Source organism: Cricetulus griseus, assembly GCF_003668045.3.
Source record: "Cricetulus griseus strain 17A/GY chromosome 1 unlocalized genomic scaffold, alternate assembly CriGri-PICRH-1.0 chr1_0, whole genome shotgun sequence".
In the NCBI taxonomy this organism is placed as follows: domain Eukaryota; kingdom Metazoa; phylum Chordata; class Mammalia; order Rodentia; family Cricetidae; genus Cricetulus; species Cricetulus griseus.
Genome location: NW_023276806.1, coordinates 156,971,792 through 156,985,942, shown reverse-complemented (window position 1 = coordinate 156,985,942; position 14,151 = coordinate 156,971,792). Strand labels below are relative to the sequence as shown.

Sequence of the window (14,151 nt, the reverse complement as noted above, 5' to 3'; positions counted from 1 at the left end):
ATACAGGGACCAAAGTGGTCCATTTTAAACAAAAGCCAGACAATGCCACTCAGCTTGCCTTCTCTGAGAAGAGATTCAAAGTCTTCACAGTGGCCTTTAAGGTGCTCTGTCTTCTGGTCTCACCCCGTATGCTTCCTCTCTGGCTCATTCTGCTTTAGATAGCCACAGGCCAGCACTTGCTTTAAACCATCTGCTGTTGTTCTTCTGCTGTAAGAGATTCTCTTTGTTCAGATATGGCAGGGCTGGCTCCCTTATGCCCTGCATTCTCTAATGACACAGGCTCAGAAAGACCTTCTCTGAGCCCTCCCCTGTATTTTTTTTTTATCCCATTCAGAATCATGTTTCCCATGTGGCCAAATGACTGTTCTTTCAACCAGAAGTTTAAGGTCTGAGGAAAGTTTAGAGCATAAGAAACGATCTCCTTGGTACCCTGACATCCATCCAAGATAGCTGTGGGACAACTAAGGCATACAAGGACTGGAGTAGGCATCAGCTCTGTTTTTAAGCGACATTGATGGAAAGATGATTGTTACGGACATGACCTTTTCCATAAACATAGTCAGGGGGAGCAGTCAGCTGGGGCTGAGAATCTGATGGTGATTCTCCAATAGAGTAGGCTGTTGACAGCTCCAGCCATTCCAATTAGGCTCTGGAAACCTTCAGGGATGGCTGTTGATGTGGTGTAGTTAGTTTAATAAGGAGACTTCTGTGAATACTGCCCTCCAGTCAGATCCTACATGTGATGAAAAGTTCTGTCTTAGTCTAGACCTGAAAAGAAAAGACTCTTCCTTGTTTTTCTTTTGTTAGTGTAATACTTTCACACTCCAGGGTGTTCAGAGATTGTCCAGGAAGACATTTGAAAGGTTCAGAACAAATGTTAAAGGAACAATGAAGTCTATTCCTTCTCCCAGATGACAGCGCTCTTAAAGCAACACAAAACAGGTTCAAAGCAGCAGAAGAAAAGGACACGTCCCCAGAGGAAGCCTCAGCTTTAGCCAGTGATCTTGGCAGCTCCGTGAACAGACCTGATCAGATCTGTCAAAAATGGAGTCAAAGAAACCCAGCACAGCTAAGCCCCTGGTGCAGACTTCCTTCAGGCAGCCATGGTCCTGTGGTTCCTGCTTCTGTGTGGGCACTAACTGAACCCCACCTGGATGCCAGGAACTTCTTTCTTCTGCACTTCCTAGAGGCTGTAGGTCAGCATCTAATCACTTCTGTCCATCTCCCCTAGACTGAGACTGACCCTATCTTGTGAGCTTTCAGATTTACAAAACACCTCTGGACACCCTCACCACTGCATTTGATTTTAATTCTTCGTAGCAGTCACACTGTCAACCTCTCAACTTCACTGTTGGCATCTATTTCTAGTTTCAAAGTGAAAGTCAGGAGTGACTACATTGCTGACCCCCTTTACAATAGGTTTCAGATGAGCTATTTGTTGGCAGAGAATGACAGACTCAAGAAAATGCCACTTCCCATCCTTTCCCTACCTCTCTGGAGAGCCATTTTACCAAAACTTCATGGTCATGACCTTTCCTTTATGTCGATGGGGAAGATTCTTGGAAGGGAAAAGTCGGGCCAACTGGTGTTTCCCTAGTAACACCTACATGTGGGACTCAATATTGTGGGCGTCAGCACTGTAAGTGTAAGCAAATATAAGAGGACACAAACTGTGTTTCCACTGGAATGGTACAAGTTCTGGACTATGTGCTCACCGTGTCTCTTCACACCTCCTCAGGCCCCTCATCTTCTCTGCTCTTCCTTTATAACTACATTCCTGGTTCCAATAGCACATTAAATAATCTTTCAGATGCCAGCATGGCAGAGAACTACAGGGTTATGGTATTTCTATTACCTATTTGTATAATCTATAACCAGCATTCCCTAAAATGACACTTGTAGCTGTCCTTGGCATGACTCACTTATTTGTAAAATCTCTTCACAGGCAAAAACCACAGAGTGGGGATAAAACAGAAAGCTGTCTGTGTGCTTGCTGGGCAGCTCTCCAGGTACTGGAGTTCTCTCTGCTGCTGTGAATTTTAGATAATCAGGACCACATGTTTATGGCAACAAGGACCATGATACCTATTCTGCCTCGAGGCTGCAATGCCATCTCTACTGACACTAACATGTTTCAGACCAGCAAAAAGCAGAAACATTAATAACTTGTTCAGAAAAGCAGCAGTCAGCTCTTTATCATAGTATGGATTGCTGCAAAGAAACTAATTTTTGCAAAGTAATGTCTTTTTTTGCCAGTAATGTCTCTCCAAAATATACATGATAGTCCTTTCTTGCAAACAGAGGCTGTCATCTTCTTTATTTCAACTCATTTGTTGAATAACTATATGTTCAATGTTTGTTTCTTGCTTCTGGTTAAAAAGAAGCACTGGGCAGAGCCATTTGTTAGAGGATATTTTCTGAGGTTCCATTGTGTCCTCATTTCATCCTCTTGGAAAATCTGGAAAAAATAAACAAGAGCTAGCTGAACACTCAATGACATTGAATGTTATCAGTGTAGGAGGTCTCTGGTAGGTAGCTATGGTTTCCCCTCAGCTGTAGTTTGCACAATGTCCCATTTGATGCATCGGTGGAGGACCTGAGTGGTGTGCTTTTCAGGTTAAGTTCTTAAATTTAGTATAGTACAGAGCTGGGAAGAGGTTCTATGGTGTACTCAGTCAAAACCAAGTTCTAGAATGCTTCAACAGTCTAGGATCACTAGACAAACAACTTGATAAGAAATAATGTAAGTAGAAAAACCCAGCATTGTTATGGGCTAAGAAGGGAGGCATGGCTCAAGCAGCGAAAATGTCATGGTAAAGCTCAGAAGAATTATTGGTATGCCAATAGTGTTCAACATGAAGATGCAGACATGGCCAAAGCTGAGGACCTGGGTTGATGCATAGCTCACATCCTGCTTATCAGAAGGATGCTGACAAGGAGTTAATGTGGTTACTACAGAAAGGTGAAGGCAGCCAATTGCCCTTTGTGTTTTAATATCTTGTATGATCTCCACACAAACATTCAAACAGTTATAATGCCAATATTACATATATTTTGTAAATGAAAATATATTTATACATTTTGAAACATGTAATTCATAAAGACCTTAGCATGTTAAATGTATGTAAGAATGGCTATAAATCATAAATCTTTTCCCAAGGAGTTCCAATGCCAAGCTATCTTATAGCATGGCCAGGGACACTGTGGGCAGAGTTTGCATTCATAAGGACTACTCTTTCCACATTAGTGGAGACATATTGGTTTGGGATTACAAACTGGAAACTAGAAATAGTTTTGTAAAACAGCTCAATTTTATGCATTTATTCTGTTGCAGCTGAAAAAGCATAATGAAGAAGAAAATTAGAAAGTATCTCATAATAATAATAATAATAATAATAATAATAATAATAATAATTTTGAAGATCATCCAAATGCATAGCTTCAGAGTTTCAAAAATGCTTTGACAAATATTACTCTATTTGTGCTCCAAAATAATGATAGGAGGTAGGTAGATATTAGTCACACTCAGAGAACTAAGGAGCTCTCCAAGGTGACAGAGGTGGGCTTATTTATTTATTTATTTATTTATTTATTCATTACTTCAAATCTGAGAGTTTTAAAAACTCATCAAATTAAGTATGAAAACTCAAATCAATACCCTTATAATATAATTAATTTCTATTGGATATTGGCAGAATTGGAAAGTTGTGAGTTTATTCAGCTGCCCACCTTGGCTATTTCTGTCTGCTTGGAAACTAACCCTATTTCTGTCCACTTGGAGAGCTCCCTCCCTGCCATATCACACACAGAAACACACAGACCTCTACCTCTGTGATTAGCTCAAAGAGAGACTACTGAGACAAACCAGACTGATAGGCCTCAATACCACACTTTCAAGATGGAAGGATCAGCTCCATTTGATGTCAGTTCAAACTGCAGAGGAACTGGGCCTGAAACTTCCCACATGTACAGAAAGCTTATTAGGGAAAATAGCCAACCCAAAGGAACATAGAAAACCTCAGAGAAATGATCATGGGGGTTTGTCAGCAGGCCACAGGTACTACAAAAATCACAAGATCAGTTTCACCAACATGGGATTTTCAAATATTGTCCTATTTCTTTATTCAGTTGAAAATAGAATCTTTTCTATTGACGTTGAAAAACAAAACAAAAAACCAAAAACAAAAAAACATGGTCTAGTTTTAATTGGCAACAACCTTAAGCATCAGCATGTGGAAAGAAGGCAGAAACACCAAACCTAAATGATCCTGGCTGTTAAGACCACCTGGCCATAAACACCTGGCTATAAGACTACCTGGCCATAAACACCTGGCTATAAGACTACCTGGCCATAAACACCTGGCTATAAGACCACCTGGCCATAAACACCTGGCTATAAGACCATCTGGCCATAAACACCTAGCTATAAGACCACCTGGACTTCACAGGGAGACTCAGTACAACAGCCCTTTCCATGTAAGTCATGTTGAAGTATTTTGTTGTTGTTGTCGTCGCTCACGTTCATCCAGAGGCCTTACAGACATGGTACTTTAGTCATATATCAACAGAATTAACTTTGAGAGGTGTGTGCCGCCAGCTCTATTTCCTCTATATTGAAAAAAACCTTTTCTTTTATTTTTATCATTAGCAAAAGAAAAGGGAGAGGGTGAGGAGAATGATAGAATTCTTCTAGCCTTTAAATTTTAGCGAGGTCAGATTATAACAGCTGAAACTCTGACCCATGGACTCAAGAACTGGACTGAATATAATGAGGAACATTCCAAAAATTTAACAAGTAGAAAAATAGCCTGGTGTGTGTCTTTGAGAGCAAGCTGCTCAATGTCAGCAAGCCTCAGGCACTCCGAAAACCACGAGGTCAGTTCCATTGAAACAGGGTTTTCAAACATTGTCCTATTTCTTTATTCAGTTGAAAATAGAATCTTTTCTATTGAGTTAAAAAAGGTCTGGTTTTAATTTCTCTAGAAAAATTATTGGTGGTGTTTAGGCCTATTTGGGTCTGTCGAAATAAACTCCAGCCATCTTATTTGCTTCTTTCATGGACTTGACAGAGAACAAGACTCCAGATGTATAAATACAAGGAGGGAACCTCAAGAGGCGGTTCTCCCATTTCTTCCAATTATGTAAAGGCCTATGATATAGGGATGCAGAAGGCCCTAACCGTACGGGCATCCCTAACCCTGAAGTTGTCAGAGCTAAAGGGTGTATTTAGAGAAGAGGCAATTGACTAAATGAATAAAGAATGTGTACAGCACTTTGGGTTTGTATCTGAGTCTAAAAGCACTGTTTTCTACCTGTGCACTGTGTGAGGCCTTTGGCAGTAAGAGTGGTCAGTCTTGCTTCTTGGCTCAAAGACAGCATCAACATCTCAAACTGAAGCTGAGGTGTCAGCTTGTCAACTTGACCAGCTGTCAAGTAGGAAGCTCTTGATGTCAAAGGGTTTACTCTTAGCCTTCTTTTTGGTTGTACATTATCTTTCTATGCTAAAATCTGAGGAATTTCTCTTTAGACCATGGAAGAAAAATTTGAAATCATGAGCAGGCAAAGCCTTTGTAAGTAGGAGCTCTCTGATGAAAAATCTAAATTAAAATGGAACCACTAACCAATTGACATTAGAAAGTTTCTGATGTAATACAGCAATAAAAAATGTTTTTTCCAACATAGCTGCTATTTTCTGAATGTTCATTCTGTAACTTCCAAAAATGTTGAGCACTGGGTAGGACTTCTAGGAGAAACATGTCTTTTCTTTCAGGAGAAATAGGACAGTGTAAATAAATATCAATCTTTCTTCTTTTTCAGAGAGAGATAAGTGCTTTTGGGGGTCATCTGTACTTCTCTAGTTAAATATTTTATGTACTATGTGTTTTTTAAAAGTCCTGAGTTTCAGGGATGGTGTGATAGCCTGGTCATCTTGCCAGGATAGCATGAGAATCTGAGTTCGGATCCCTAGTACCCATGTCAAAAGCCCTGCATGCCGGTATGGGCCAGTAACCCTGGGCTGAGGAGGAGTCAGGTGGATCCTTGGGGCTTACTGGCCAGCCAGCCTAGTAAACTCAGTGAGTTCCAGGTTCAGGGAGAGGCTGTGTCTAAAACATAAATAAAAGAACATGTGGATTGACTGAGGTAGACACCCAATGTCATCCTCTGCCCTCAACAAGTGCAGTTGTGTGTGTACCCTTCCCCACACAGGCACACATACATACAACACACACATATACAAATTCTAAATTTCACTGAAGAAAAAAAATCCTGTTTTCACTTAATGTTTTATATAGTCATGATACAACATATTATTTCCATAGGATTTCCTTGGCTGTATTCTTTTGTAAGTTGAATTAGCAGAGATGGACTCCCCATAGGTTCATATATTTGAATGCTTGGTTTTCATTTGGTGGAACTATTTGGTAAGGATTAGGAGGTGTGGCTTTTACTGAGGAGGTGTGTAACTGTGGGGGTAAGTTCTGAAGTTTTAAAACCCCACATTTTTCCCAGTTTTTTCTCTCTCTCTGCCTTGTAGCTGAATCTCAAGATGTAAGCTTTCAGTTACTTTTCTAGTGCCATGTCTGCCTGATGCCATCTCCCTGCCATGGCGATCAACTAACCCTCTAAAACTATACATCCCAAGTAACTAAGACATATCTATCTATCTATCTATCTCCATCTATCCACTATGCATCCTTCTATCCAACCTTAATAATTTATAATATATTTTCACACACATTATCTAATATACACAAACCTGAGAAGTAGGCATTGTCCACATCTTAATGCAAGTAAATTAAAGTTCAGAAATACAACATAACTTGGTTCAGGTTGCATAGCCAGAAAAAAATCAACTCAGAACCCCAGCTGAGGACACTATGGAGAAACCAGCCTCACCATCTGAAGAAACTCCCAGCAGGAATTTCTGTGTACAGAGTATATCCTGCACCCACATACAAAGCTTCCTGAAGATATGGGAAGACAGAGTGCTGCCAAGATGGACAGGATTTCTACTTTTTTTGTTGTTTGTTTCTTTTGGGGAGGTGTTGAGACAGGGTTTCTCTGTAGCTTTGGAGGCTGTCCTGGAACTAGCTCTTGTAGACGAGGCTGGTCTCAAACTCACAGAGATCCACCTGCCTATGCCTCCCAAGTGCTGGGATTAAAGGCTTACACCACCACTGCCCTGTTCAAGGGTCTCTACTTTATCTGCTATAAACCTTATAACTTTTTACCTAACAGGTTTCCTGATGGCAACCATGAGCCGATTCATAGTTTCCACTAAGCTATACATGGTTTTTTCCTTTCAATACCTGTACCTACATATACATAATCTATTACAACACATGGGAAATTGCTATTTGTTGAACTGTTATCAGACTATTTTATGGCATTGGGCATCAGGGGTACAGGGAAAGAAGACTGGCAGAAGGCATGAGACAGAAAGCTGCCACTTATTTCTCATGAGGCAAAACCCTCACCCACCTCAGTGCAGATGGACTGTTAGGGGGATTAAATAATAGAAGTGTACAGGAAAACCCAATAGAGACCAGCAGAGACCAGCAGGGACCAGCAGGAATGGTGGCAGCAGGGCCCCCACGTGGATGTTTCTATTTTCTTCCCTTTAATAATGTCAAAAGAATGAATATCTGTGGAATTAATACATGTAGAGTACTTTCAAACGAGGGAGGAATTAATCTAGTCATACATTGTAAGTAATTCTTGGTAGATCAAGAACTATTAGGCTTTCAACTGAATTAACGAAATTTCTAATGAAGAAACAATTTGGGAAAAGCCTTTAGAGTGCTTGATATGTGCCCCAGGCAATATTTCTGGGTTTTGTTTTATTTTCATAACAGTGAGAACATTCAAAACACAAGGAATTTCACACTGTGGGTTTTCCTTGGTGGCATCTAAGTGGATGCTGGTGCAGAAGAGTGTGCTTCTTTTCCTGTTTCTATGTCTGTGAAAACATACGCAGTACTTCATTTTTCTCATGAATTTCTGCAAAGGGAAGTCTTGTATAAATGGCCACTGCATTTCAGCATGTGGGGACTCTGCTCTTTTCTTCCAGAGTCTGAGACTGTACCTCCTGAACACCAGAAATCCAGCCTCTTCCTTGACTCATTTCAAGAGTACACTAATTTCTCCAAAGTGGCATTTAAGAAAACTGCTAAGTGTTGCATTTAGGCCCTAAATAGTGGGGGTATTTTCTTCCATCTGGTGCATTTCCCGTGTTTGCATTTACTGTCTCATCTTCACAGACATTAGAACATAATGCTGCTCTGCCATGTATGAGATGCACATGAGCAGTGTGTAGGGCACCTTCTTTATGCTAAAAAGGGATAAAACAGATGCCAAGGTCCCCTGGAAATAGAAAAGCACCACACACACACACACACACACACACACACGGAGGTAGAGTTATGTGTGAGTGCAACATTTATTAAAGAGGTAGGGAATGGAGACCCCTTTCATAACTTCTGGACTAATGATCTCAGTTTAGAAGCCTGGGCCAGAGTAACTGTATTTTTAGAATGGCAGGGAAACCGTTAGCTAGATGTGCTTATATCATTATACTATCGGTGTTGGAATCAACTCTGCTTTTCACACTGGATGCCAGAATAGTGCTTATATTTGATCAAAGCAAACAGCAGCCACAATATTTACAAAGTGCCTATATTCCAAGACAGGCATCATTTGTTTATTTATTCTGTGTGCTCATGTGCACATGCACGCGCACACGTGTGTGTGTGTGTGTGTGTGTGTGTGTGTGTGTGTGTGTGTGTATGTATGCATGCATTGTGAGTGCAGCATGCCACAGTATACATGTGGAGGTCAGAAGAGGGGACCGAGTTGGTTTTCTCTTTTCACATGTATGTTCCAGGGATGAAGCCCAGGTTGTCATGTTTGGTGGTGGGTGCCCTGTGCCACTAAGCCATTTGGCTGGCCCAAGACAGAGATCTTTCATTTATTTAAACCATTTATTGGTTTAAATTGTAAATAGGGAATTGAATACTATCCTAGCAGTAATTTTCAATATCTGCTAACAAACAAGTTCAATAGGTGGAATGGATGCTGTGCTGATCTCAATTTAATTTTCAACTTGGATTCTTTCTTTACTTAAGCAAAGTAGTTCTTCTGGACAGATTTCAAGAAAGCAAAAGTCCTGTGAGTTAATGCAGCCACTTAGAACTTGAAGGTTTCTGGCCTTGGGCTGGTATTCCAAATCCCTGCAGAGGGGCTCAGGTGAACAGGAAGGTGTAGAGGGGTTCCTAAGTATGAGACCCTGTCTTGGGGGTCTCCTACCAATTGCATTCCCCCTCCTTTTTGCAGGAAAAAGTGAGCTTAAAGGTAGACTTCCGGTATTTTATGGGAAATAGAGAGGGATTAGCCCACCTAGTTTCAAGCCTCTTGGGAGAAACATTTGGGGGAGGGGCACTGGAACCATACTGCTGGTTGGTAAGACATTTTCTTGTAGAGATTTTAACTGCTAATTCTAACCCATTAAAACCCAAGTTGAATAGCTCAACATACAAGTGCAGGAGAAGATATGGTCTGGGGTAAGTGTTTCAGACTGTTAAAAAAGCAAATGAATTTCAAAAATTTGTACAGCAAAGGACCCCAACTCCAAATGGGGAAGATAACAAAACAAAACATAAACTATAATTGATCAGATAAATTGCACTGTTCAAACAACCAAATCACCAAGTACTTCATATTTTGAATGGCTAAAGGTTTGGAATGGCACTATTTTATGCAGTATACATTCATTACACCATGATTTTTATCCTTGTGAACACAGTCTCAAAACAAATTCCCAAACTGAAATGAATACAGCCTAGAGAATTGCAATCCCAGAATCTCTTTTTCTTATTGATCAGATTCCAGTAGTGCTCTCTTCTTTTTCCTCTGCAGCTAAAGTGGTATATCGAACTGCAGGATTCTAGAAGGTGTCTAATATGCTCCAGGCTGCCGATGGAGCCTCTGTCTCCATCAGTTATTCGATCGCTTTTAGTTGGACCTGTGAGGTAAATAGGCATGCTTGCAATCGCTCTATCACAGCCCATCAGCCCACCAATCTCACTTGGCTTTCTGCTTTTGGGTTTTTCTCACCTGGCCAGATAAAGGTCCATTCAATTTTCTCAAGGCAAGACAATTCCTAAAAAGAATGCATTTCAGGGTGTACTGACAGGAAAAAGATTTGGGTTATCAAAAGTATTCCTGGCCCTGCTTGGGATTCTGAAAGAGAAACGAAGGGAATGATTTTGCTAGGTTACTCTGAGTGTTCTGTCAATAAGCAGAAGAGTAATTAATTCCTCTTTGGAAAGACTGCCCCATGTGGAGAAATTTCACAAATGATAGGAGTAGCTGAGACAGTTAATTTTTTGGTTACTGAAGGTGACTCAGTCAATAATAGTTAACGCTCATTGAAGATCCATCCTGCCTTACCCAGGAGGACAAGGATCCAGAAATGACTGAATTTTAATGATTCTCTAAAGATCATGTGATTCAAGGTTGAAAGCCATGTCTCAGATGTTTCCATTAGGTGAGCTGAACCAATTGCATATGTGTCCCACAGATACTAAGAGCAGGAAATTTAGGAGTGGCTTGGGGAAGGAACCCTCCATCTTCCCTATTTAGAAGAGCTTCAGTTTAAACAGCAGCAGATTTACAGATAGTAGCCAACCACAGAGAATAGGAAAATTATCCCTTTCTCCCCTCTCCCATATTCCATCTTATTTAACAAAAACCATAAGTCCCAACACTGCCACCCCCTACACAATTCAGTACTGAGAGAGCATTGCAGGCCCTCTCTCACCAAGGCATCGTAAACAGTATAGTCAGGGTTTCTAGAACATTCTCTTTACATATTTCTTCCTTGAGTTAAAACACAAGAGTGTTTCCCAAAGACTTTCAAAAACACAATCTCACAAACAGTTGAGAAAAAAATTAACAACTAAGGCAAAACAATTACAGTCAAATTTTCACCTCTGAGTTCTCAGCTAATATGTGGGAGGCAGAAGGAAGGCTCTCAGAACTTCCAGCTCAACCTACAATGACAATGGGAAGGACTGGTTCTGCCCATAGCTGTCCATATGTCCTTATCTCTGAAATGAGGAGCAGAGGTGCAGAACTAGCTGTCCACCTGACAAGGATATGTGTCACTGTTTAGCTATGGCTGACTCAAGTGTCTTAACAGAGATCCAGGGACACAGTTAAGTGAGCATTTGTACCAAGGAGGGAAGGGCTGACTAACAGGGTTCTCTTTTCAAATCTGTGTCAGGCAGCATTGTTACTTCTAACTGTTCAAGGTGACAATGTGTGATGGTGCAACTACTCCCACGAGGGTGCTTCTGTATAAACACGTGAGCTTAGGAGGAAATGACCTCACAGGAAGCTAACCCTTTCCCCAAACTTCTGCTACACCATCCAACCAATTTATGTTTAAAACCTAGAATTTTATTATTCGTCTTGTTGTGACTTGATTCTGGCCCAGATATATTTCTTTTCCACAAAGATTTTGAGAGCACAGACAGTGAGACCAGCTAGCTGTAAGTAACTCACTGAGAATGGTTTACAATGATCTATGTATATATCCATCTCCTAGAAGGGGCTGCTTCAAGTTCAAGAAAGCACAGCACGCAGCCAGCACACTTTATAAAAATGGCAAAGTTCCACTTAGGCGTGGATAGTAGCATCCTTCGTGAGCTACTGCTCAGTATCTGAGAGCATTACCTGCTGTGGGGGAAAGGCAAACACATCACAGAGGCTTCGAACACCTTACCTGAGCCATCTGCCTCTCCAGCTTTGATCGGGGAATATCATCAAAGTAGTTCTCATTTCTTCTCCTCCTGGCATCGCCCTGCATGATAATGTGAGGAGCGTCTAGGGAGCCACCAGTGGTGTAAGTGCTTTGGCTAAGTGATGGAGACAACTGAGGAGGAGTGTGATTACCACTGGGTTCCTGAATGGAAATACATCACGAAGTAAATACCATGCTCTTGCGGCTATCCTTCGGTTTCAAAAACTGTGAAATATGAACACAACAATCTACAGGGGGTGGGTGGGAGTAGTTTTCATTCATCTGCTGGGGTTGCTACCATTCCAATGTTAATTCTATTAGTGGTGTGGTCTGGTCAATACTCCTGCCTCCCAATGCTCTCAGGTCAGAGGTATAAAGTATAAAGAATTACACGTGGCTGCTGTTGTTTTGACCCAGTATTTTGGATGATCTCGGGAAAGAGATTCATCTCCGTGGGGTATCCCAACACTATCACGTGTTTACCAGGGAAGGAACTGTGGGCAGCTCATCCTCACTGCGGGAGATGCCATTACAAGAAGCTAACATGGGACCAGATAGGTCTTGATCCTGGACCAAAGTGTGGTGTGACAATAGGGCTGGGAGGTGGACACAGTATGGCAACATAGCATGTCACGCGACGTACAGACTGCAGAGCAATGCGTATAATGACAGAGGATGCTTTTCAACAGCAAAGACAACTCTAGCTGCAGACTGGCCAGAGTAAGATGAAGGACGGCAATGGCCGCGCCCTAAGCCACAAGAGGACTGGAATCATGAGATTCCATTCTGCAGGTCACTTCTTCCCCTGACTTCCTCTGGCAGAGTTAGACCCACTTTTTCTAGGACTTCCCCCTGCCCATCTTTAATTTGTCTCTTCTTGAGAGTCAGGGCAAGAGGTTCAGCAGGGAAAGGCCAGGGAGCAGTGTAAACCGGAAGTGACTTACCCGATGGTGCTCGGAGCCTTCCCCCTTTCCACGAAGTAAGAGGGAGGCAAGACAATAATTTTGTTCTAATGTACTGGAGGCCTACTATGGAGGGATAAATATGAGTCTTACCTTTGCTTTCCTTATTCCTCAAACCCTGAAGTAGCCTACATACATCTTAGCTTATCCTGATGTCCCCGTACTCAGTTCCTCTTGGCTCCTGGATGGAGCATCTTGTGGATTCTTGCATGTCATGGACTCTATTTCTTCTTCTAAGCTGAATCGGACTCATCATTCTAGGTTCAGTCCTGTCCAGCCCCCTGCCACAATGGCTGTGACCTGCAGTTTACCTAAGTCACCTACCAGGGCCATTTATTTCCCAAGGAGCATATGCTTGTGTTCATCATTTATGGCTACCTTTCCTGACACTTGCGACGGAAATACGAGGCAAATGAGTGCAGGATTAAATGGAGAACTGAGCTTGTCAAGGAGACCTTAGCTTCCTACTGGACCTTAGAAGAGACCACGTGGGTTTCATGAAAGGCGGGGCCTATGGCTCCGCCCTCTGCCTTTAGCATCTCACCAGAGGATCACCTCTCGACTTCTTTTCACCCCTTCTATCTCACTTTTCTTTTTTGTTTTTACCTTTTACAATTTCTCTTTAGTTTTCCTACCCCATGTTTCTAAAAATATAGCTGAAGGAAACAATCATTAGTTTACTAAATAAAATTTTGGAGTCTATATTCTTAGGGCAAAAATGGTCATTTTTCATCTCTTGAAAAACAAAAGGACCCTGAGGTTAATTTTAAATTGATTTTTATTTAACTGTGGTTCCTGATCGATTTCTTTTCCGTGGGTTTGAGCAGTCTGACGGAAAACTCATTTTCTTTCTCTTGGGAGTGAAAGACTGGGGATGAAGGGGCGGTCTCTAAAAGGTGCTGGCTAGTCAAACGGAATTCCTTTAAAATATATTTCTAAATTTCTGGTTATATACTGAGAAAACCAAACACAATCAAAAGGGAGATTGTTTCTCTATACAGATACAGCAAGTGATGAGGAAAACAGTTTGTTTCTCTATACAGATAAGGCAAGTGATGAGGAAAACAGCCTCCTCCACAGCCTCAGGCCTTTTATTGCACAACATTCTTTTTTAGGAGAGGGGAAGAGAGCAAAATGGCCATGGTGGCACTTACCCTGAGGGTGATGGAACGAGGGGGCTTCTGCGGAGGGTCCTCGTGCAATCTGTCTCCCAGAGATGCCAAGATGCGTTTCCTGTGGCCAATCAAACTGATTTTTAAAACCTGAAACAACATGTATTGGGTTAACTATTTTACTTAAGGGGGAAAAAAAAAGAAAATGTGTATGTCCTACAACACAAACAGTACAAAGAGGTTTATGTAGCCTTGACCCTACCCAGAGAGACTG

At 41.5% G+C, this 14,151-nt stretch overlaps 1 protein-coding gene across 10 annotated transcripts in view; it reads right to left on the bottom strand.

The window, feature by feature from the left end:
• Window positions 1-14,151, bottom strand: part of Anks1b (ankyrin repeat and sterile alpha motif domain containing 1B) — a 1,028,376-nt gene that overhangs the window by 63,701 nt on the left and 950,524 nt on the right. For 4 of the 10 annotated variants that reach the window (XM_035451548.1, XM_035451550.1, XM_035451551.1 and 1 more), the window contains one exon: window positions 13,920-14,027. The exons of 3 other annotated variants lie outside the window; for them this stretch is intronic. In XM_035451548.1, the coding sequence (XP_035307439.1) occupies window positions 13,920-14,027 (108 nt within the window). Of the gene's footprint in view, window positions 1-11,785; window positions 11,966-13,919; window positions 14,028-14,151 lie in introns of all 10 variants that reach the window. 3 more of the 10 variants (XM_027392602.2, XM_027392606.2, XM_035451549.1) reach the window with 1 other exon arrangement.